Source organism: Lepus europaeus, chromosome 15, assembly GCF_033115175.1.
Source record: "Lepus europaeus isolate LE1 chromosome 15, mLepTim1.pri, whole genome shotgun sequence".
NCBI classification, from domain to species: Eukaryota; Metazoa; Chordata; class Mammalia; order Lagomorpha; family Leporidae; genus Lepus; species Lepus europaeus.
This window is the reverse complement of record NC_084841.1, coordinates 90,242,393-90,267,462: the sequence shown is the minus strand read 5'-3', so window position 1 is coordinate 90,267,462 and position 25,070 is coordinate 90,242,393. Positions and strand designations below refer to the sequence as shown.

The following is a 25,070-nucleotide window of genomic DNA, read 5'->3' as shown; positions in this document are numbered from 1 at the left end:
AGGCCCCTCCCCTCCGTCTCCCCCCACATAATACCTGGGAAAGCTGTCCTTTCATTGGCTGAATGTACTGCCAGTCACATGGCAGGCAACGCACTGCCTCTGTTCTGCTTGTGCTTATGAGTTCACAGATGTGCTTGGTTTGAACAACAGATTCATTTCTTGATGGGAAGAAAAATCTTGTTTTATTTTTTGCTTGCTTCTCTGTGCATGGGGCTTTCCCTGACCTTGGAGCAGATCCTTGCCAGGAAGAATGCAAGGTGAGTAGCCGCGTCTCTTCACGCCCTCCCGTGCAGGCATGGGCGGCTCGGAATGTCCTCGTGTTGTTTCATACCCACATCTGTTTATGATTGAGATGTACAGGCCAGATGAGAGCATACAGTTAGCTACCACAGTTATTGAACTGGGGGTTATAATTATGAGATAAAAATACAGCCTTCATCATAAATTGCGCGGGTTGTTTGATCAGAATACTCCGGAGACATTTGAATTATGTATCAGAGTGTGTTTCTGTGAGCTGACTCCTGAAACCAGTGTTCTTTCATACTTACACGCAACTGTTCATTTTATAGTTTTCTGACATGATAATTCATGTCAGAAGAGAGGAGGACACAAAACTAAACATCTCAGGAATATGTAACTGGTAGAAGATGGTGACTGTGCATGATATTCAGAATGACCAAGCAAGACCCTTTGTACTTCTGTTACCCCTTTGACTTCTTCCCGTACCATGGAAAGCAGCACCTAGAGATTTCTCTATGTTAGAACGTTCAGGATCCGAGTAGCAGTTCCTTTCTGTCCTGCCTCCCAGTGGCGCACGGTGTGCCAGCTCAGCCAGTGCAGCAGGGATTCGTGTGAACCCCAAGGGCAGCAGCAAGCGGAACGAGCTGTGAGACCTGTGTGACACAGTCCTAAAGTCACAGCTATGGGAACAGGCGTTTGTAAAGATTTTCTGTCCTGGTTTCCAAATAAGTTGAAGCTGTCCTCCAGGTTCCCTTTACAATAGCAACTTCTTTTGCGTAGTGTCCAGAACGTACGATTGTTTTCCCACCTGGCTTATATAGGACTTACTGATGTATGTATTTGCACTGCCAAGAATTAAAAAAAATCTCAATTCTGTTTTTAAGAAAAAGTTAATAGGTTTCAGTAATTTTACCTTCAGAAGCTGGATAAATCAAGGAGATTTGAATTTTCGGATATGGCATATTTTTTCATGATAAAGGAAGCAACTGTTGTTGATGTTTGCAAATGTTCTTTTAAATCACAGATCTCAAATTAGAAGTACTTGTCAGCTGTATGGGGCTGTTCAAGGTTCTTCAAGGTTCTAGGAAGGATGACTTTTTTTTTTAGGATTTATTTGAAATCGGAGTTACAGAGAGAGAGCGAGAGAGCAAGAGGTAGAGAGAGAGAGAGAGAGAGAGAGAGGTCTTTCATCTACTGGTTCATTCTCCAAATGGCCACAGTGGCCAGGGTGGGCCAGGCCAAAGCCAGGAGCCCAGAGCTTCTTTCAGGACTCCCAGGTGGGTGCAGGGGCCCAGGCGAGCTTCGTTCGTGCCACCACATTGCTGGCCCCAGGGTGATTTTCCCAGCTTGGAAGGGGTCTCCATTCTTCCTTCCCACACTTCCTCCTCAAGTTGGGTTTATTTTTCAACCAAAAGGAAATCCTTTATAATCTTCCATTTCCCACTTGGGTTTTAGGGTTTGTTCATTAACGTGACAGTTCATTCTTGCGTGTAACACCTGTTTAAAATCCTTGGTACTGTTCAGTAGCTGGGTACTGCTAGATGCAAAGAACCATTGTCCCTGCCCCCTTGACTGACCAGAGAGGGAGGTGCTCATCCGTTGTCCCAGGTCTCTTATGACAAAGAGACTTTGAAATTCAGCATGAGTGAAAAGCATGGGGACAGTGAGCCCATCTGAACCAGTCTGGGAAGTTTAGGGACTGTGGTCCCCAGGCGGTGGCATGGAGCTGTGATCTGGAAGCTGCTTAGGTGACAACCGGAGCAGGGGTGAGGCGGGTGGATGGAGAGGATTTCAGGCTGTGCTAGCAGCTGTGCTGAGGCTTCAGGGGAAGACCCCGCGTGCCTGAAGAATGCTCGTGCAGCCGGAGCAGAGAGAAGGGAGAGGGGAGCCGAGGCTGGCGCAGCAGGCACGTGAGGTCTTCCAGAGGTCTTCCAGAGGTCGTTCAGGGCAGGCCGGGTTGGGAATGTGGACCGCAGAGGAGCTGCCTCACGTCCCCGACACCTTCCTCAAGGCCTTGGCACCTACGGCTCTTGATTGCATTCCGGGGATGGCAGAGGTCTCTCTGACGATGTAGGTGTCGTTTAAACCAGTGTTCCTCAGCTTGTTCGCACACACAGTGTTAAATTTGCTCACTTTTATCTTCTTGAGAGGCAAAGAGGGAGAGAGGAAGAACCAGAGACAAACAAGAAAAAGATTTTTTTTCCACTTTCTGGTTCATGCTCCAAGCCTGCAACAGCCAGAGTTGGTCCAGGCTGGAGCCAGGAATTAGGAAGGCAGCCGGTGTTTCCCACGTGGCTGGCAGGGGCCCGAGTACCTGAGCCGTCACCACTGGGTCTCAGGTTGTGTATTCCCAGGAAGCTGGACTGGGAAACAAAGCTGGGACTTGAATCCAGGCTTTGAGAAGGGATCTGTGCGTCCCAGGTCGCATCTCAGTTGCTGTGCCAGATGCCAACCCAACATAGACAGTTTTTTAAAATTTATTTATTTATTTATTTTTGACAGGCAGAGTTAGACAGTGAGAGAGAGAGACAGAAAGAAAGGAACATAGACAGTTTTTAACCAGAACAGTGTTTAATTCCTATTTTAGTTCTGAGACTGTGTTGTGACAGGAAAATTCACAGGTATTTTGTCTTTGGTTTAGATTACGGCTTCCCAGGAAGCCTTATTAGTTCAGGCTGATCGGGGCCGGCGCCATGGCTCACTTAATGATTAATCCTCCACCTGCGGGCTGGCATCCCATATGGGTGCCGGATTCTGTCCCGGTTGCTCCTCTTCCAGTCCAGCTCTCTGCTGTGGCCCGGGAGTGCAGTGGAGGATGGCTCAAGTCCTTGGGCCCTACACCCGCATGGGAGACCAGGAGGAAGCACCTGGCTCCTGGCTTCGGATTGGTGCAGCACCAGCCGTGGTGGCCATTTGGGGAGTGAACCAATGGAAGGAAGACATTTCTCTCTGTCTCTCACACTAAAACTCTACCTGTCAAAAAAAAAAAAAAAAAAAAAAGTTCAGGCTGATGGATGCAAGTAAGACTTGTCTGAATTGCAGTATGTGTAAAGTAGAAGCATAGCAGCATTATTGTGTGGTGAGACCATAGACTTACTGCAATGATAATAAGCCTGTGTGGTCTACTAGTGGGTACACAGAAATATTGAATTAGTGGGGCAGAGCCTCAAGCCAAGAATATTAGCAATGTTACGGCTTATTCATTCACTTTTAATAAACATCTGTTAAACTCCCCTGCTAACTACGTATTTCCAAATGACTTGATGTATTTTATCTTATTTAGTTAAAACATACCTCATAATTTTTTATGTTTTTGTTTGTTAAGACTTTTGAAGCTTGAATATGGGGGAAGATGTTGTGGCTGAGCAAGCTCAGGTGCCACTGGGGTGCCTTCATCCTGTATCAGAATGCATGGGATCAGGTGTGTCCACCGTCCGGTCCAGCTTCCTGCTGGTGCCTCTGGGGAGCGGGGAATGATGGGTCAGGGCCGTGGGTCCCTGCTGCCCATGTGGGTACTCCCTGGAGCTCCTGGCTTCAGCCTGGCCCAGCCTTAGTTGCTGAGTGCATTTGGAGAGTGGACCAGTGGATGGGGGATCTCTCTCTGTCTCTCTGTTGGTTTGCCTCTGCTCATGTTCCATTCGCCCAAGCGAGACAAAAGCCTTACCGAGCAAGGGGGCAGCTGCAGTTCCTCTGGTCGGAGGTAGGAACTCCTCCATGGAGAAGGGAGCTAGGAGTTGGCAGCAATCACGCAGTCCACCACACTGCCCTAACGTCCCAGTAGTACACATGGGCGATGTCTCAGCGTATGTGTTTTAGACCTTGTCTGACGACTTTCTGTTGTTATCAACAAGATTTCTGTCTCCAGGGTCTTCACCTTCCCTTCTTCATTTCCCCCGCCTCCCCATGGTGATATTACTACTTTCAGTTCAGACAGTGTCCACACCACTGTGACTGTGTTCAGTGACAAGCCACTTGGGAAACCGTGCTTCTTGTGTGCGTTTAACTGTGTCCTTTGTGCTAGAATTAAAAATCGTCCTTCCCTAGTTGCCATTTTTAAACATGTGTGTTCTTAAATTCTTTAATCTTTCTCCTCTGACATGTAGTGCAGTCTCTCAGAACCTCCTTTTGCCCTGGGCCTCCCTCTATGTCTTGTTCCTTTTGTCCTCTTGCTCCAATCTGGACTGGGTCTCTCTAGTTCTAATGGATGAAGGGGCTTCAAAACGTTCCTAGAAAATGGAATTAAAAGAAGTTTATTGGAATCAGCAGTATGGTGCAGTGGATTAACCTTCCGCCTGTGATGCCAGCGTCACATGAGTGCCTGTTCCAGTCCTGGCTGGTCTACTCCACTTCTGATCCGGCTCCCTGTAATGGCCTATGAGAACAGCAGAAGATTGCTGTATTTGTGCCCCTGCCACCCACATGCGAAACCCGGAAGAAGCTCCTGGCTTTGACCTGGCCCAACCCCAGGTATCACAGCTGTTTGGGGAGTGAACCAGTGTATGGAAGATCTGTCCCCTTCCCCTCCATAACTCTGCTTTTCAAATAAAAAAATATATTTTTAAAAGGTAAGTTTATTTTGGTGCACAATATTTTTGAAACCCACTCATGGATTTTTTTTTTTTGACAGGCAGGGTGGACAGTGAGAGAGAGAGACAGAGAAAGGTCTTCCTTTGCCGTTGGTTCACCCTCCAATGGCCGCCACGGCCAGCACGCTGCGGCCGGCGTACCGCGCTGATCCGATGGCAGGAGCCAGGTGCTTCTCCTGGTCTCCCATGGGGTGCAGGGCCCAAGCACTTGGGCCATCCTCCACTGCACTCCCGGACCACAGCAGAGAGCTGGCCTGGAAGAGGAGCAACCGGGACAGAATCTGGTGCCCCGACCGGGACTAGAACCTGGTGTGCCGGCGCCGCTAGGCGGAGGATTAGCCTGTTGAGCCGCGGCGCCGGCCACAGATTTTTCATAATACATATTTCTTGTGAATGTTTTGCGGACTCCTCATATAGATGGCCTTAGGTTTCTCTGCACCCCTCTTCTGAGTTACATCAGCTGTTGTTTTTGTCTTTCTTGCTTCCCCTGCAGAGCAGGTGTGTGTCTTCTGTCAGCTTCCCGTGAGAGAACATGAGAAGCAAACTTTCTGATCCGTGCTTCTTTCTCTCTTTTTAAAATGTGTGAAAGCTAGTAGCGAATTTTCTTTTTCCTTGGCTCCAAAATGTTGCAGATATTTAGCTGACAAACATCAGCTCAAACCTGAATCAGCTCAGACCTGAATGTAAAACCTGAAATATTTAAACTTGTAGGAAACAACACAAGAGAAACATCTTTGTGACATTTTGTAACAGGAAGGTGTTTCTTTAACATAAAAGCACAGACCGTAAAAGAAAAAAAACCACAAATACGCCGGACTTTATGAAAATTAGAACTTAGGGTTTTTGAGAACCACCATTAAGAAAATGGAAAAGCAAGACACAGAGGGAAGAACACATTTCTAGTGCTTGTCTCGGACAGGATTCGTGTCCAGTACACGCCAAGAACACTTACGGCTATACTTTGAGACATCAGTGAATTTAATTTTTCAAATGAGCAGAAGATTTCAACACACGCATCACAGGAGAAAACATACAAGACTGGTCAGTAGGCACAAGGAAAGATGCTAAGCGTCATTCAGTAGTCTTTGGGGAAGCCAGTTAACCTCTGTTGACTGGCAACCCACACAGTTCGACAAGCCCAGATGGCCAAACGTTAGCAAGCATATTGAGCAACAGCAAGGGTCAGTTTTTTTTTTTTAAGTTAAACACATCTATTATATAACTTTACTTCCAGATATTTATTCAAGAGAAAAAAACATATTTCACAAAAAATCCAGTACACAGATGTTCTTAAATCTTTACTTAAGCCTCAAACTGGAAAGACTTAAATGCCCACCAGTGTATTCCTTATAAAAATATGGTATAGCCATACAAAATGAGATATTTCTGAGCAGTTAAGTGGCAGGATTGTTGATATAGGCTACAGCCTACAAGAGTTTCAAAGTCATTATGTTGAGATGAAAGAAGCCAAACACAAAACAGTCCCTATATGGTTCTGTTTATATGCAATTCTAGAAAATGTAAGCTAATCTAAAATGACACAAGTATGAAGTTGCCTGGGCCTGAATGTGGAGGGAACATCTCTGCACTGCCCAAATGCATAAGAAGATTTTGTGAGCCACAGAAATACTTTGTATCTTTATTGTGGTGTCATGACATGGAATTTGGCATAAGCCAAGACTCATAGAATTGTATGATTTGTACTGAGACAGTTTTCTGTGCATAAATTATGCTTAAGTAAAGTTGATAAAAATAGATGAATAATTTCAGGCATGCATGAATTTATTAATGGCAATTGGTAAACATTGCTACCAATTTGTCATCTTCAGAAATTCTCTTTAGACAATAGAGATCATACTAAAAAGAGAATGGTGCATTTAATTTGTAATTGGTTCCAGTAATTCATTCTATAGCATGTTACTATGGTACGGATTTAGTAACACTAAAGGTATAATGTTTTGCATATACTGCATGACATATAATCTATATCTTTGTCTAATTTTTAAAATGCTCAGAGTTTATATAACAGTGATAGAACAGGCCTTAGATAGGAACTGTGAAACTAGGTCTGTATTCCCTTATACTAGAGATATACCTTATGAAAAACTGAAAATGTGGAGCGAGGAAACCTAAAATCTTTTTTTTAAAAAAAGTCAGAGTTACACAGAGAGAGGAGAGGCAGAGAGAGAGGTCTTTCATCTGATGGTTCACTCCCCAGATGGCCGCAATGGCCAGTGCGCCGATCTGAAGCCAGGAGCCAGGAGCTTCTTCCTGGTCTCCCACGCTGGTGCAGGGGCCCAAAGACTTGGGCCATCCTCCACTGCTATCCCAGGCCATAGCAGAGAGCTGGATCAGAAGAGGAGCAGCCGGGACTTGAACCGGCGCCCATATGGGATGCTGGCGCTTCAGGCCAGGGCATTAACCCACTGCACCACAGCTCCAGCCCCGAAACCTAAAATCTTCGTGGAACTTTCGTGAAAGAGATTTAAACACTGACAGATACTTAATGTTAAGGAATTATCACTATTTTCTAGATGTAACTGTCCTGATATTTTCAAAGTTTTTACTTTTTAAATATACATATTGAAATGATGCAGTTTCTGATATTCTCTTCAAATTAATATCATGGGGGGAAGTAGGTGAGCTTATAAGTGAAATAAGACTGTGACTTGATAATTACTAAACTGGATGATGAACGCAGGCTCACGTGGGGTTAGTTACAGTTAGTGTATTTTACTGTTTATATTTGTGTATGCTTGAAATAGTCCATGGTAAAAAAGAGTATAAATCTCCTAAGCTAGCAGTCTCACTTCTAGAATCGTTCCTAAGGAACTCTCATAGTCATGAACAATCTACAGTCACAGTCAATGAAGTATTATAATAATACCATAAAATTGGAAACACATAGTTAACGATAGGAATTTGAATAAATACGTGTTGATAGATTTTTAGAATGTAACACCACATGGCATTAAAATTGGGTCTGAAAAATATATAATAACATGGGAAAATATTTGTGATCATTTTTAGTAAAAAAAAATATAGGCTCCAAAACAATATGTTTACAAAAGTCTTTTTAAATTTTTTTTTTTTTTTTTTTGACAAGCAGAGTGGACAGTGAGAGAGAGAGAGAGAGAGAGAAAGGTCTTCCTTTTTGCCGTTGGTTCACCCTCCAATGGCCGCCGTGGTAGGCGCGCTGCTGCCAGCGCACCACGCTGATCCGATGGCAGGAGCCAGGTGCTTCTCCTGGTCTCCCATGGGGTGCAGGGCCCAAGCACTTGGGCCATCCTCCACTGCCTTCCCAGGCCACAGCAGAGAGCTGGACTGGAAGAGGGGCAACCAGGACAGGATCGGTGCCCCGACCGGGACTAGAACCCGGTGTGCCGGCGCCGCAAGGTGGAGGATTAGCCTAGTGAGCCGCGGCGCCGGCCTTTAAATTTTATTACAATAAATATGGATGTATATATGTGTGTCTTAATAGAGATTGGAAAAATATGTATCATAACTTATATATCCTCATACTTTCACAAATATCTTTTTGGCAGTTGAGTCTTTTACATAATAAAGGGTATATATTTTGTCTTCAATATGTTAATAATATAATGTAGCACAGAATTATTTCACTGCAAGCTATTTTATTATGTTTTATTATTTAGTTATTATTTCCTATTGGTTAAACCTCAGGATCTACCACCCTGTGTATGTTATTCAATGAGTAAGGATCAGGGATGATTTAAAATCTTTATTCTATAAAATTTTTTGTATTTTTCATATTTTCTTTGAAGAACATATATTATTTTTTAAATCACAAATTCACTATCTAAGAAGTGAACAGTTCTGGGGTGGGCGTTTGGGGGCAGCAGTTAATCCCTGTTGGATTGCCTGGGTTTGAGTTCCGGCTCCAGGTCCAGTTCCAGCTTCCCGCTAACACTCTCTGTGGGAGGCAGCAGGTGATGACTCAAGTACTTGGATCCCTGCCACCTGTGTAGGGGACCTGGACTGAGTTCTGGGCTCCTGGCTTCAGCTTGGTCCCTCTGCCCATGGCTGTTGTGGGTATTTGAGGAGTGAACCAGCAGATGAGAGAGCTCTCTCTGTCTGTCACTCTGAGTCTCTGTCTCTGCCTTTCAAATAAAAGTAAATAAATAAATAAATATTCTAAAAGCAAGCAGTTTTGACCAGCTAAGTTTCTGTTCCTCTATTCTGAAATATAATAAATCTAGATATACTTCATAAAATTTCACGTAAAAGGGACTGGCACTGTGGCACAGCAGGTTAAACCCCCTCTTGGTAATGCAGCATCCTGTAGCGGTGTCAGTTCAAGTCCCTGCTGCTCTGCTGACAATCCAGCTTCCTGCTGATGTGTCTGGGAATGCAGTGTATGATGTCCTAAGTACTTGGGTCCCTGCCACCCACGTTGGAGACCCCAATGGGGCTCCTGGCTCCCGCCTGGCCCAGCCCTGACTGTTGTGGCCATTCAGGGAGTGAACCAGATGACTGAGGATCCCTCTCTCTCCCTTAGTCTCTGAAGCTCTGCCTTTCAGATATTTGAATATATAAATCTTTTAAAAATCATATACATGTCTGAATTGTGGATACTCATTCGGCATCTTTTAATTTTTGTTTATTTTTTCCAATTTCAGTTCTAAAACATCTTCAAATAAGGAAGTGGTTATAAAGAATGGTAAGACTCCCAACTGCCTTTGTGATTCCTGGGGGTGGAGAAGAATTGAAGAAAGGCTTTGTCTGCCACACACGTCCCTGACGAATGCACTGGTACCAGGAGCCCCTTGTGAAAATCTTCTAAACTAGCAGATTCTAAATAGAGCCACAAATAGGCCCAGTATTGTTCACAGATCAATTGCATTAATAAGTTGATGGCATTTAACCATGGTCCTATTATCATTATTTGTTTGACAGATCAAGAGAATAATGGAAGTATGACAGCAATCCGGAATTCCACAACACCAGGCGCACAGGTATGGTTGTGTCAGGAAACGTGATTGTAACCTGTCTGAAACATTTCAGTCATATCACTGAAAACCACTGTAAAACCCAAGTAATAACCATGTTAATAATTAACATATTATTGCCAGAACTTTGAGTGGAAAAATGTCTTATAGTAATCTTAACAGTTGAGAAAAACGTGAACTACCTAATTGTACTTGTTCTTTTGTATTTTTATTATGATACTGTTTTATTTTTGCCATTTTCCAGATAGGATCATTATGGGAACGGTTTCTCTCTCATTGAATTTGGGTGGTTGTTCCCTGTTAGCTAATTCTTCTTTCATTTGCATTTCCATTGCAGTAATTGGTTCATTCTTTGTAGTGTGCATTTTAGGGGTTTTTAATAAATGCATAAAATTTGCATCCACCATTCCATGATGTGAATTAGCCATCTCACTTCTAGGAAGCCTTTTGCACCATGGATACACACTTACCTTGTCAACTTCTTTCACTTGATTAATTAGGCTCTCAATGACACCTTGAGCAGAGAAGGGCATTTGGGGAAACAACCTTGGAATGCCTTTGGCCACCAAGGCCCAGTTAACGTCTCCATCGATGGAATTCCCTGCGTTCTCTTCCGGGCCAGAAGAATCACCGTGAGGTTTAAGAACCAGACCTGGCTGGACCTTGCAGAAGAAGCCTTTGGCCAGAAGGCAACGGTGGACATCGTCAACTCAAACTGCAGTGAACAAAGTGCCACGTGAGTGGACCTGGGTGGAGGAGGCCCCCAGGGCTGTGTGGTCTGGTGACCCTGTGAATCTAGATTTCTGTCATTTCAGAACAGAACCGATGGGTTCCTTTGAGCATTTAAAATGAAACGGGATGTTGGAAATGAAAGAATAAACTCAGAAATTAACTTGGAAAACCAACTTTTTCCACCCTGGCAATTTGTTAGCTAACCCTTTAGCTAATTGTCACAATAATGTGTGGAAAATGAGAGTTTTGAACATCAGGGTTCTCAAACTCCTTCTGCCAAAAAGAGAAAAAGATCTCAGTCTTGGTCTCGACTCCCAGTGTTAGTGTCAAACCACGTCTGGTCCTCTAGTGGAGAAATGACCTGTGTCAGCGGGGTCATCCTAGTCCAGTGTCTGGAGCCGAGAAGCCTGGCCCTAGCCAGGACAGGTGTTTGACGGTAGGGGGCTTTTCTGAAATCGTGACCCTTGGATGGGCAAGTTTCAGGGATCCTTTAGGACCTTTCAAAGTGGTTAGAATAATTAGTTTGGATTTGAGGAAAGCAGATTAAACAAACATGCCTTTCGAAGAGCACATTAGTGTCCAGGGCCTTTCTCTTCTCTTCAGGCATCCAAGCAAAACATTTTTGCTTCTATTTGTTTTGGTCCAAGGGGCGGAAATCTGGCATGTCCTACTTAATTTCTATAAACCTCTTCAACATTTTCTGGTATAATCGATGCTTTTGGAGGATTCTGTACATTGTGTTGGCCTGGTTTTGTTGGGTAGAGGCTTTGTATAAGCTGTAGCATATTTGTGTGTGTATGTGTGTGTGTGCACGCGTGTGTAGTTTAGTTTGGCTGGAAATGTCTTTGTCTCCCCTAATCTTTACTTCTCACCTAAAAAATCTTGATGGTGACTAAAAAGAGATTGTTAGTATACACTTAAAAGCCATATTACAAGTGTTAGTGTTTTGTTATTCAGAATGGCTGTCTTTTATTTGGAATTTAGAGCGTTCTAAGTGAGAGCACCGAGTCCTCCCCGCTTTGTATTCCGTTAGAGCACGACTATCAAAGAGCCCAGCTCTGCTGAGGGCCCAGGGCTTCTCCCTGTGGCTCTGAGCAATTCCCTGCAGGGCTCTTGGTGGTCAGTTGCCTGGAGAGAGGCTGACTGCTGGCATCATCTTGCCTGTCCCCGGCTGGATGCCCCTTCGGTATTTGTGGGGAGAATCAGGGCTCCATGCTTTTTACTGGGCTTGGGGATCATGGCAGTGTCTGGGAACCTGGAATGCAAGGAATGAAAACGTGACTTCTGGGCCAGCTTCTTCCAGTGAGTTTTGTGAATTTACAAAAAGGACCCGCAGGGTTGTCATGTGTGGGATGGAGATGATGGCCTTGGTGTTGACCACAGACCAGACACTGTGCCAAGTTTCCCAAGACCTCATGCTGTTATTCCTCATGGGAGTGCCCTCAGTCACAGGTGCTGTTATCATCGCTGTCCCAAATGTCTCAGAAAATCACAGCTCAAGGCCGGCACGGTGGCTCACTAGGCTAATCCTCTGCCTTGCGGCGCCGGCACACCAGGTTCTAGTCCTGGTTGGGGCACCGATCCTGTCCCGGTTGCTCCTCTTCCAGGCCAGCTCTCTGCTGTGACCCGGGAGTGCAGTGGAGGATGGCCCAAGTGCTTGGGCCCTGCACCCGCATGGGAGACCAGGAGAAGCACCTGGATCCTGCCTTGGGATCAGCGCGGTGCGCCGGCCACAGCAGCCATTGGAGGGTGAACCAGTGGCAAAAGGAAGACCTTTCTCTCTGTCTCTCTCTCTCACTGTCCACTCTGCCTGTCAAAAAAAAAAAAAAAAAAAAAAAAAAGAAAATCACAGCTCAAAGAGCTTAGAAGACTTGCTACAGGGGCCGGTGCCGTGGCATACTAGGTTAATACTCTGGCTGTGGCACCAGCATCCCATATAGGCGGCGGTTCTTGTCCCAACTGCCCCTCTTCCAGTCCAGCTCTCTGCTGTGGTCTAGGAAAGCAGTAGAAGATGGCCCAAGTCCTTGTGCCCCGCACCTGTGTGGGAGACCTGGAAGAAGCTCCTGGCTTCGGATTGGTGCAGATCTGGTCGTTGCAGCCATCTGGGGAGTGAACCAACAGACAGAAGACCTTTCTGTCTCTCCCTCTCACTGTTTGTAACTCTACCTCTCAAATAAATCAATAAAATCTTTAAAAAAAAAAAAAGAAAAGAAAAACTTGCTACAGTCACACAGCTTGTGTGTTAGTAGAGCTTACATCAAACATTTTAAAAATGGCATTTTGGGGCCAGTGCTGTGGCATAGTGGGTTAAGCCACCACCATCAGCACTGGCATCCCATATGGGTGCTGGTCCATGTCCTGGCTGCTCTGCTTCTGATCCAGCTCCTTGCTAGTGTGCCTGGGAAAGCGGGAGACTGGACCAAGAGTTTGTGGCACTGTGCCCATGTGGGAGACCCAGATGAGGCTCATGGCCCCTGGCTTTGGTCTGGCCCAGCTCTGGCCACTATAGCCATTTGGGGAGTGAACCAGTGGATGGAAGGCCTCTCTCTCTCTCTCTCTCTCTGATTCTCCCTGTCAAATAAGAAATTAATAAATCTAAAAAAAAGGCATTTTTGGAGCAAGCATCTGGCACAGTGATTAAGCTACTTCTTGGGACGCCCACATCCAATGGTTAAATTCCTGGCTACTCCACTTCCTATGCAGCTTCCTGCTAGTGCACCTACGAGGCAACAGGTAACAACGCAGGTACCTGGGTCCCTGCCCCCTGTGTTGTGGGAGACCTGCCGAGCTCCTGAGTCTTGATTTCAGCCTAGCCCCTTGGCTGTTGTGGCCATTTGGGGAGTGAATGAGCAGATGGAAGATCTCTCTCTTTCAATGACATGAAAATAAATAAAGTGAACACATCATTTTGCCTCCTCACCTGTGGCCCTGTCTCAGAGGAGTGTGAAATCCAAATGAAGCGATGTGTGTTCCTGTGCTTTGTGATGTTGTCCAGTGCTATTCAAAGAACTAGGATTCTCTTCCTTCCTTACATACAAGGGCACTTCAGAAAATCTCTGATCAAATGGAGTTAGAAGTTTATTTTAAAATAAATTCTGAAATCCAGACGTAATCTTTTCCTGATACGTATTTTCCACGAGCTTCTGGCAGACGCCTGGTGCTAAGGATAACCACGAGTAGAGTGATTCAGCGTCTTGGTTGCCTTCTGGAGTTGCCCTGATAAACCCTGATTTCACAGCACACAGACTCGTGGTTGTCCACTTGGGCACTGCCCCCGTGTGCACAGCACTTCCGAGCCCCTGCTCACTGAGCGCGCAGGCGTCCTGGGAAGCCCTGTGCCCAGCAGGCGAGGCCTCGAGGGGCCCATTGCTGAGGCTTAGGGTGGCCAATTCCCGTGGATTAGCCACAGGCCTTTGCTGGAGAGGAAATGCTAGGTTCTCCAGAACCAGAACAGGAGCTGCTCTCAGAACTGACCCAAGCAAAGACATCACCATGTTAGGTCAAAAGCTTGGAGTAAAAAATAAACAATTTTGTTGTAGCTCTCAGAAATGAAACAGTGGGGAGGGGGGAGGCAAATTGTGGGCACGCAGACTTGCCGCGGAAGTCCTTTTAAATAGTGAAAGTCCCGAAAATCGCGCACGTTCCCGGCTGCCGTGTGTATTTTGAATTTAGGCATTGACAGTCTGGAGAATTTGGAGTCTGTTGGAAACGCATGAGAGCAGGGAGCCTGAAAGGGTGATGTGTTCTTGTTGAGCCCATCTTGTTCTCGGTTGTGTTTCTCTTCTATTCCCCGTCGACGAGACACTGCCTGGCTCCACAGCGACTGCTTTGTTGAAATTCGTGTTCTTTACTGGGAAACAGAGCGTGCTAATAGCTCCCCTGAAACCAAGAGCCCTGGAGCAAAGCCCTGTGAGGACGGGCAGCTTTGCTGCTGTGGGGCAGCTCTGACAGGAGACAGGGGCAGAGGGGAGGTGGACCCAACACGGGTTTGCCTGGAGGCTGAGTTTGTGAGCCACAGAGCCAGTTTCTGGACATCACGCTCTCCTGATTCCTTGGAAGAACTGGGGGCGTTTCTGTTAGAATAAGCGGCTGTCACGTTTATGAAATGCTGTTCAAGAAATGCATTTTCTTTATTTTCAGTCGTTTGGAGCAGGCTGTCCACATGTTGTTGGAGAAAGGCCTTCTTGGAGACTTGCTTTACTGAGTACAAAGCTTATGAAGTGTTTGTTATGGGTGCTTCTATGGAGTGTAAGTTTATGATGCGAGGGAATAAAAATACTTCTCTTAGCAACCTGTTTATATGGTTTGTTTTCTAAATGCTTACCCCGCCTTCCCCATAAATAGTTTTAAGATGTCAGAGCACCTGGCTTTGATTCCTGGCTACGGCTCCCAACTTTAGCTTCCCGCCATTGCAGAACCTGGGGGGCAGCAGTGATGTTTCAGGTGGCAGGGCTCCTTCCACTTGGGTGTGTGTGACCTGGATGAGTTCCTGGCTCCAAGCTCCAGCCGTGGTCCAGCGCCAGCCGTTACAGGCACAACAAACTAGAGGAACAAACTAGAGGATTGAAGTTCTATCTGTCTCTGTCTGTCTCTCTAATAAAGGAAAAAATAGTGTGAAGTTAAGCTTTAGCCCAATCATTGGTATTTTTATTTCTTTTTAAGTGGGATCAAATTAATTACATTGTGTAGGTGTCATGCTTTTCACATTTGTAATCAGACATTTTGTAACTATTTACTTTCGCGTTTTTGTTTTCTAATATAAACTGAGTCGTTACAACTTTTAGATATCTGAGGGGGTCTTCAAAAAGTTCCTGACACAGTAGCAACTTCCTTTATATATTTAGATTTCTCACATTTCCCTATATAATTGCCTATTATAATTATATTTGGCTTCTTATCGCTTCTGTATTTGGAGCCTTTTTGAAAGACGAGTGAAGAACAGTGAATTGTGCATCTTTAACATGTCCAGGGTGCTCAGTGTTGACATACCTGTACACCTGAGGACCCTCACCACCGTCAGCACAGCAGACATCATGGCCTGTCCCCTGGTGCCCCGAGTTAGCCTTTCTTACAGCCACTTCCAGCTCTCCAGACCAGACCACGTTGGTCCGCCTCATTGGCGTTGTCTAGGACGCTGTATAAGTATAGTCATACAGTGTGCACTGTCTTTCGGTCTTCCATCCTTCAGTTGTGCATGGACTCGGATAATTTTCTGTGCTGTTGCATACGTCAACAGTGTGTCCCTTTCATTGCTGAGTTGCGTGGGTGTCCTGCAACTTATCCATCCCCCCTGATAGAAATGGGTTTTCCCCTTAGTTTTTGCATCATTTTCCAGCTGAAGCCACTATGGATAATTACCGTGGGCAAGTCTGTGGCAGTGTACGTTTTAATTTCTCTTAGGTGCTCTTCTACCCACGAGTAAACGGTTGGATCGTACGGAATGCGTGTGTTTAACTTTTACGGCAACTGCCACACACGCTGGTTTTCAAAGCCATTGCGGTGTTTTTACCTTTCCGGTGGTGTTCCTGACAGTTCTGGTTGCTTCACGTCCTCAGCGACACGTCATGTGGTCACTGGGAACTGGAGAGAAGACGCTTGTACACTTCTGCATGTTCAGTCATTTCTGAATAAACTTACTGGCACCCGGGTTAACAGATAAGCCTTGAAGACATTGACCTCTTCAGAGGAGCGTGTTGACCTGTGGAGAGGTAGTGGAAGTCAGGACCACAGAGCCGTTCCGGGATCAGGAGGCCCAGAGAGGCCTCTGGGTCCGGACCACGGGTGCTCGACCGGCAGCCATCTGTCTTCCTCGTGGCCTGCTCTTTGCTCCCATGCCAAGGCTGCCTGAGCTCCCCAGCGTATCATGGGGTGAGGGTGGGCTTAGGATCTTCCTCCTCTCCCTGAGGGAAATTGACTGACGCCAGGGACCAGATACTTCTCTTCCCTCTCGGGAGGTGAGGCGGGGACGCTCTCCCTCCCCTGTACAAACTGCCTCACCTGCGTTGCACATCCCAGTCTGTGCAGGGTGACGTCTGGCTCTCATCATGTGAGCCGGGGGAGAACTGGGTTATAAACTTAACGGATACGGTCATTCCCTCGTGTGAGTATGATCTAACTCTGCTCCAGGGAATCTTGTGTTTATTTTCAGGAAAATGTGAATAAATATAGGTATTAAGAGTTTAAGAGTCAGTTGTTGGATTTCTGTACGGTGGTTTCTGACCTCATTTCATTATGTGTTTTGAACATTGTGTCCTGAGCTTATTGGCTATCTGTGTATCTCCTGTGTGAACTGGCCAAGTCTCTGGCTCCTTTTTGAGTTGAGCTGGCTTTTACTGAGCTGTTAGTGACCTTTGCCTTGTTCTGGATAAAGTCCATATTTTCCCCTGTTCCGTGGTTTACCTCTTTTTCCTTAACTGCATCTTCCGAAGAACAAACATCTTGGATTTTAGTAAAGTTCAGGTTGTCAGTTTTTCTTCTTTGACGTCTCATCCTTTTGTATTTCTCAAGAAACCATGGCCTACCTCAAGACTGTAAAACTGTTGTTTCTCATTTCCTCTGTAGATTTTGTAGTTTTAACTATTACATTTGCATCCGTGGTCCAATTTGAAGTAATTTTTTGAAGAGTGTGGACTCAGAGCCATTTTGACAACCTGCATTGTTTCTCTTTGACTAGGTTGTCTCTGAAGCTTGGTGACACAGAAAATCTCACAGGTCTTGTTATAAGGTGAGTGTTACAGCGTCATCTCTTCGGAATAGCCTATGTGATTTATTCATTTCACACGTGAGTATCGAGAGCTTGCTAGGAGCCAAGTGCTGTGATGTGGCGGATGCCAAATCTTCCTAATTACACGGAGAAGTCATGTGTTCTGCAGTGGAATCTGTTCATGTTTTCCTTCGTTCCTGTCGAAACACCTGCACTTCCTCCCCGACCCCCTTCAGCAGGGACTTGAAGAATGCATGGGCCTGACCTTGTGCTACTCTTTACCTCTGAGCATAGATTCAGAGGATAGAGAAAGCAAGCCCTGGCTGTTGAGGCTGTGGTGTGAACGCAGTGTCTCTAGCTCCTTACAGGGAGTCTCACTTGTTACCAGAGTACAGTGTAAAAGGCTGTGATGTCAAACTCCCCAGCAGACAGCCACACGGGCTGACCTTTGGCTGTGCTTAGGTGTGGAAGGGGGCATCTGCCCGCAGGGTTTATCCAGCAAGTTCGGGAACTGCTCCTGAGTGGGGGAGAACTAAGAGAAGGTATTCATGTTTTTCTCATACAAATACAGTCCTTCAGTTCCCATAAGACGAAGCTGTCCGTGGCGATAAGCACTTGTGTCCCTGACTCCACCTGGAGCCCAGCTGTGCTGGGGCAGCCTTTGCGAAGCTGTGCTCTGTGCGACACCTCTGCTTGGCGAAAGTGTCTGTGAGAGCGTGGAACCACCACACACGCTCTTGCTCCGGGAGGAGGTAGATCTGGTACCCAAGTGTCTGAGAAGACGGGCTCTCAAGAGGACTGCTGTGCTTTGCAGCCGGGATTAGCCCCAGCCACCTTTCCTCCTCCGACCTCATCCCGCGGGACACGGAAAACACGGCGACACATGCCTCGTCTTAGAGCGCCATTATCCGGCACTGGAGTCCCGCAGGGTGACCAACACACATGCATGTCCGTTTGCTCAAAGTGGGGAGTGTTTTCATGCATGACGCTTTTTTTTTTTTCCCAAATGGAAACTAGCTTTGGTAAGATTAATTTTGGTGTGAAGGTTACACAGCAGATGCTGTGTACTCCATTCCCGCCTGCTTGGGCCTTTCCACTTGAGAGCAGGAGCCACTTGCCCAGATTTCAGCTGCCAGCCTCTGTTTACCCGAACCGAACACGTTCTCTGGCTCAGGAAACAGCCGCCTGCCTCCCATCCCCAGTCCAGGAAGTGTGCAAATACCCCAGCTCCCTCTCCCAGTCTCCGAAGGGCAGTGAGCCCTGCTCACAGTGGAAGCCTGCTCAGTGATGTGCCCCAGTTGGCAGCTTTTCCATTCCTCTCTTGTGTCTCCTTTGTACTCTACCTATCTTGATTGGAAGGTATACCCCACAGTACCCTTTGTGCAAGGGTACTTCAGGAAGTTTATGGAAATACATTAGAGGATGAGTTTGTTTTGGTGCAAAAAAATTTTGAAAACCACACACAGTAAGGGGTTTTCAGAAAGTTTATGAAAAATGCTTATTAAGACAAACCTGTGGATAGATTTCAGCATTTCTCTTCACCAAAATAAATTTACCTTTTAATTCTATTTTTTTCTCCAACCACTTGAAATATTCTTGCATTCACATCCTCATCTTAGGGTCTACTTTCAAGTTAAGAAAAGCCATTAAAATCAGAAAATACTGGCCGGTGCCGTGGCTCATCAGGCTAATCCTCCGCCTTGCGGCGCTGGCACACCGGGTTCTAGTCCCGGCCGGGGCACCAGATTCTATCCCGGTTGCCCCTCTTCCAGGCCAGCTCTCTGCTATGGCCCAGGATGCAGTGGAGGATGGCCCAAGTGCTTGGGCCCTGCACCCGCATGGGAGACCAGGAGAAGCACCTGGCTCCTGGCTTCAGATCAATGAGATGCGCCGGCCGCAGCGGCCATTGGAGGGTGAACCAGCAGCAAAAAGGAAGACCTTTCTCTCTGCATCTCTCTCTCACTATCCACTCTACCTGTCAAAAAAAAAAAATTAAAAAAAAAGTTGTATTTATGAAATGCATGGAGTTTGTATACCTTAAATAAAAGGCTCCTTCAGAAAAAAAAGAGAAAGCCACCAATAATCCCAGGACCATTTGTAATCACTGTTAATGGTTTTATCTCTCCTTGCTGCGGCATGTTTCATATGCAGTAATCCATATTTGTAAGTAGGAAGAAAAAGAAAAAAGTCATGGACTAGGTGTACTGTAGCTCTTTGGTGGCTGGAGAATATCACATTGCTAAGTGGCTAGGAGTGAGCGCTCTGGTCCTAGAGGGGCTGTGAAGCGCCGATGCTTCTGTGAGTCAGTGCCCACGAGGTGTCGCTCTGCTGTGTGCAGGAGAGTAATGTCCTTCACCACGTGCTTTCATAGGAAGATGAAATACAGTACACATGTGTGATACGGAAGGGAGACTGGCGCACAGTAAGAGAGCTACACCTGTGCACTATTCAATTCTATATTGAAGTGTCTTTTCCTTTTTTTAACAACAATAAACACAAAATGAAGTTTTGAGTTCAAAAAAGAAAGAAAAAAAAATATTTTTTTTTGTTTTGCTTCTGTAGGAATTTGTGCTGCTCACTTTGGGGGTTGTCCCATCCATCTAGAAGAGGCTCCTGTCTGGAAACACAGGGAAAGCTGCCCCCACCGTGGTTCCACCATCTGCCACCAGAGGGCACCATCGCACTGCTCATAGACAATGTCCTGTACCAGTAAGTACAAAGTGCTTTGGGGGTAATCCTTGTTTTGTCATCATTTTCAGATTCGTCCTTACCAATTACAACAAGTTGTCCATCCAGAGTTGGTTTAGTTTGCACCGGGTAGAGATGATTTTCAATAATTCCATCCGTGCGACCTTTAACGCGACTGGCATATACGCTCCGTCCAGTTACTCGTACCACTGCCACCTGGTCAGCAGCCTGCAGGGAGCCGACGCCCTCCTGTTGCCTAGCGACCCCGCGGACACGTCAAGCCTGTGGGAGGTTTCTTTCACTGACTTCCAGGTAAGGAACTGAAGCACTTGGGTAGGCTGTGCCCGGGTATCACCTGACAGGAACACAGCCATTTCAGGGAGAGACAGGAGTGGCTATCCTTAGCGTAACATTGGTGCTCTGTTCTTTATCTTCTGAGGTGTGGGGTGGAGTAGGGTAGAGCAGCTCCTCCCCCTGCACCTCTGCACCTCCACCTCTCAAGGGCTTGCTTGTACCTCCCATTCATCCGATTGCTAGGAACTGCCAGGGGGAGTGGCAGCCATGCCAGCCCCAGGGACGCTGTGGCTGAGGCCTGCGTTGGTCCCTCCATGCACGGAGAGGCCTTTCGGGGGAGGCGCGGCTGGGCCACTGTTTGATTTCCTTCAGGGAGTGAAGCCGTGAGGCTGTCAGGTCAGGGCGGGGAAATAGTACTCTAGCGCTGTGCAAGACCGCTGTGGCACAGGATTCGAATCGTCAGCCAGGGAGCCAGAATATCCCAAAGCTCTCTTGACAGTGTTTGGGGAGAGGCTTGGCCGAGTAAGAGGCTCCTTCCTGCCGCCAGTGTCTCAGGCCAGAGATGCTGTCTGGTCCGTCCGTCCTGCTCACCTGTGTGTTCTTCCAGCCCCTCACACAACAGGAGGGCTCCCCGGGTCCGCTGTACAGGTGTGTTCTGACCTTCCCCATGAGTACAGATATTCACTGTGCTGCGTGGATCCCCAGAGGGGACAGAGGCTGGGGGAGGGAGCTTGCCTTTGAGAATCAGCAAGACCTGGTTTGAAATGACGACTTGGTCTCCTGGGCACACCTGGATGGCTGTTAATAGGAACAGACAAACAGAAAATATGTGTTGGCAAGGACATGGGGAAACGGGGACCCTGCGCACGGCTGGTGGGAACGTGAATGCCATGAACACGGTGGAGATGCTTGGGAGGCTCAGAACCTGGGCCAGACGGAACTCTCCTGTGCGCCAGCTACACTGTATTGTACCTGTAGTCCAGTAGACGGCGGGCCACGTGGCCGTCAGGTGGGCTGCGCACTGGCTATTCTCAGCCGTGTCTTGTTAAGAGTTAATGGGTGGGGCCTGGCATTGTGGTGCAGCAGGTTAAGCCACTACCTGCCATGCCAGCATCCTACATTGGAGTGCCAGCTCAAGTCCCAGTGGCTCCACTTCTGATCACCTGGGAAGGCAGTGGAAGATGACCCAAGTACCTGGGCTCCTCCACCCACATGGGAGACCTGGATGGAGTTCTGGGCTCCTGGCTGGGAAGTGGTCCAGCCCTGGCTGTTATAGCCATCTGGGGAGGGGACCAGCAGATAGAAGATGTTTCTCCCTGTCTTTGTTCCTGCTTCTCTGTCACACTGCCCTTCAAATAATAAAGAATTTTTTTTTTTTTTTACAAAAAGAGAAAATTAAGGGGTAGTCACCATGAGAATAGTTTCTTTGGCAGGGGGCAGGGAAGTTGCGGAATCAAATGAGGTCATCATTTGCCATTGAGGAGCTCGACTGAGATGCTGCTTTTAGGGGGCTGTTCTGATGCTACGTGGGGGCTGGGTGGCCAGGTGGCCGTGCAGCTGGGCCGAGAGCCTCCTGCAGGAGCCAGAGCACAGGCGGTCACGCGAGCCAGGCCCCTGAGGTCTGCAGCGCCGTGGGAGGTTTCATTAACTTTAGCACAGGAACACACTGAACTGCCCACTGTGCCATGAAAATGAATTCTCAGTATTGCACTGCTGGACAATTCGGTTTTTCTTTTTTTCTTAAGATTTATTTATTTATTTTAAAGCCAGAGTTACAAAGAGAGGACAGAGAGAGAGAGAGATCTTCCATCCGCTAGTCCATTCCCCAGATGACCACAGTGGCTGAGCTTGGCCAGGTTGAAGTCAGGAGCTTCTTCCAGGTCTCCCACATGGGTTCAGGGACCCCAGCACTTGGATTATCCTCCACTTCTTTCCCAGGCCATTAGCAGGGAGCTGGATCGAGAGTGGAGCATCCGGGACTTGAACCAGCGCCCACATGGGATGCCGGCTTAACCTGCTGTGCTACAGTGCCACCCCAGTAATTTGTTCTTCTGATGTCCCCTTTAAAGCCAGGTGGGTGACAGTGAGGCGGTGTGTGTGGGGTTATCCTCCAAGGCAGCTGGTGCTTGAATCTCTGTGACCCTGGCTCTTCCGTTTTGGCAGCACGTGGGTAGGGGCCAAGCATCGTTTGAAAGTGTTCTCCTTCCAAGTAATCGAACCGCCTTGTTTGCACACACGAGAAAGCTTTTCTTCCCACTAGGGGTCTTTAGAAAATTTGTGGAAAATGGAATTACGAGATAAGTTTGTTCTAGTGCTAACAATTTTTCAATCCATGCACTTTTTTTCACAGTTCACATTTTCCATGAACTTGAGAAGACCCCTTTCCTCTGGGCAGGATGTAAGGAGGGGCTGGTATCCGACTCTTCCCAAAGTGGTACCAGGACACGTGAAGGAGGGAGCAAGGCAGGGCAGACCAGGCACTGTGGATGCTCACGCCGGGTCTGGGTCTAAAGCCCGCCTGTGTGCCTCTGCGCCCATTCCTTAACTTTCCTGTGCCTCAGTTTCCCCATCCAAAACTAGGATAAAATAGTGACGTAGCAGAGGCTGTAGTGAGTGCTGCAAGCTGGTATTTGGCACGCCATAGCCTTCTGCAGCGTTAGCTTTTATTGTCATCATGGTTTATCTAAATGGGAATCACGCTACTCTCCCTCCGAAGGCTCCTCCTTCAAAACAATGAAGCATGGAGGAACCTCAGACGAGCACGTGCGACACCACGCGTGTGCTGTGGGGTTCAGAGGCACCGCGGCAGCTGTGGTTTTACATGAACCAGAACGCTCCTCGGGGTCAGATTAAAAGAGGTTTTGTTCCCGAGCCTTGCGATCACGGTTGTGTTTCTGAGCTGGGAATTCCTTGAACCCCTTCCTTGTGACAGCCGTGCATCCCGCAGTTTCTGGGCCAGGCCTGGTGGAGTGTTAGGTTTCACTGTGGCCCCAGCACAGTCACATTTGTCAGATCACGCGCAGTGACGGTGGCCTCACACTGAGTCTGGCTGCTGCCTGGCCCAGAGCCGCCAGCGCCGCGGGCAGCAGCTCTCCGGGGACAGGGCAGCGACCCTCACTGCAGCCGCTCCCTTCTCCTGACAGATCCAAGGCTTCACCATCCAGGGGGCGCGGTTTGCCAAAGCCCGGGACTGCGCCTCTTCCTTCTCGCCTGCCATCCTGATGGGGCTGGCCACGTCCCTGATCCTGTTGCTGGTGCTGGCCTACGTCCTGCACATGCTCACCTACCTGCGCGCTCTGGACCAGCACTACGAGTGCCTCTCCTCTCCTGCCCGCTTCCCACCGCTGAACGCTAGTGATGCCGCCGAGGAGGAGCTGCTCCGGAGCCAGGGCGCCGACTGCTACGAGCTGAGCCAGCCCCTCCGCAAAGTCTACGCTTAGCAGCACATCCTGCCCCTCTCCTTGTCCACACAGGCCCTGAGAGGGGCTGTTTGCTTTCTGTGCTCCCTTGTCAATGGCTTGGTTAACAGAAAAGGAAGCCTCTGCCAGCCTGCCTAGAATGACCTGGAGAGCATCTCAGAGATCCTGACTGCTGCTCCATAGGCCTCTTGTGGGCAAATGTTGTGAAGTAGGGGGATGAGAGAGAGAAACAAAGCAAATCATAAAGGAAACTGCACTTGTGCCCCTGGGCTGGTCCTCCTTGCCTGGGCCAATTTGGATGGGGTTAGAATAGATAGAGATAACTAACCTGAGGTTATCTGCAAGTTCGGAGTTTAAACTGTTTTATACTGTCATTGCATCATGCAGAAGTAGCATCGTTTTGTTCCAAGGTAGTCTTCCTTCCTCCTTCTCAGAGCTGTCTGGGGCAGACCCTGTGTGGCCGAGCACCTTGTTTACGACCTGCTTGTTCCCTGTGCTGTTGAGAAGCAGAGTGCAGTCGGGAGCACACTCGGGACTGTTTCTTACTCTCCAGTTTGATCGAGGTGTTGATGTTTGCTCATTACTGGGCCAAGTCAGAGCAGTGTGCCACTCTGTAAAAATGTCCACCGACCCCCTCCAGTGAAGTGCTGGCCCCTAAGTTCCCCCTAATGGAAGTGCTGGCACCACCAGTGATGTTCTTACCAACACCTTCTTCCATTTCAGCCACCACCCCCACCCGATCTTTTTCTATTCTTGGCAGATAACTGAAGATCGCTTCCCTCTCCATCCTCGCCAAAGCTTCTCTGTCTCCTGTGACGAAGAGATCATAGCGTAAAAAAGAACAGCACACTTTCCTAACTAGGATCCCGTACGTAAACTAGGTTCACAGAGCAAATACCCTGGCCCAAGCCTTGGAATGCAGGTGGAAACACTGGGTGGTGGTTGGGTGTCATGCATGGAAAAGTTGAATCTTCCGGTTGGCCATCCTGATGGGTCTAACATGAGTCCCAGCTTGGGTAGTGAACAGTAGATGACAATGACAGTGAAGTTTCTGATGGGACATACTCACATCTGTCATTTCCTATGGCTGTGTTATTCTTGGCTGTGAAAGTAGGTTTGGTTCTAGCCCTCCCACAGCTCTGTAAGAACAACATATGTTATAATAAATTCCTTTCTGTTTTGATGGTTTCTGGAGTAGATTCTGTAGTCTGCAACCAAGAGTCCTGACGTACGTACTTGTATCAAGATGACTACAAGGAACAGACTCTCAAGAAAGTGAGATTCTAGGGTGGGTTGTCTTACTCCAGTTGGCTTAAGACCAGTGGAAACTCTGTAAGCATTGGAGATGGTAGACTGATGCTCATGCCACTCAGAAGTGAGACAGAGTTTTCACTGTGGTTGGCTTGATTGTCTACTGGTGGTGTACATGGCTGGCTGA

The 25,070-nt window shown here is 47.5% G+C and overlaps 1 protein-coding gene across 1 annotated transcript; it reads left to right on the top strand.

The window, feature by feature from the left end:
• Positions 1–162: 162 nt before the first annotated feature.
• LOC133774613 (V-type proton ATPase subunit S1-like protein) lies at positions 163–24,810 on the top strand. The gene is made up of 7 exons (XM_062212461.1): positions 163–257; positions 9,467–9,507; positions 9,744–9,802; positions 10,297–10,532; positions 17,202–17,252; positions 19,991–20,231; positions 23,357–24,810. Exons 1-7 carry the CDS (start codon positions 163–165, stop codon positions 23,651–23,653), a joined length of 1,020 nt encoding a protein of 339 aa, XP_062068445.1. The 3' UTR covers positions 23,654–24,810.
• Positions 24,811–25,070: the final 260 nt, after the last annotated feature.

Excerpts from the sequence above, each read along its gene's own strand:
- LOC133774613 (XM_062212461.1), top strand. The coding sequence starts at position 163 with ATGGGAAGAAAAATCTTGTTTTATTTTTTGCTTGCTTCTCTGTGCATG. Across the intron at positions 9,803-10,296 it reads CCACAACACCAGGCGCACAG|GCTCTCAATGACACCTTGAG; the intron begins GTATGGTTGTGT and ends TTGATTAATTAG. Across the intron at positions 10,533-17,201 it reads TGCAGTGAACAAAGTGCCAC|GTTGTCTCTGAAGCTTGGTG; the intron begins GTGAGTGGACCT and ends CTCTTTGACTAG.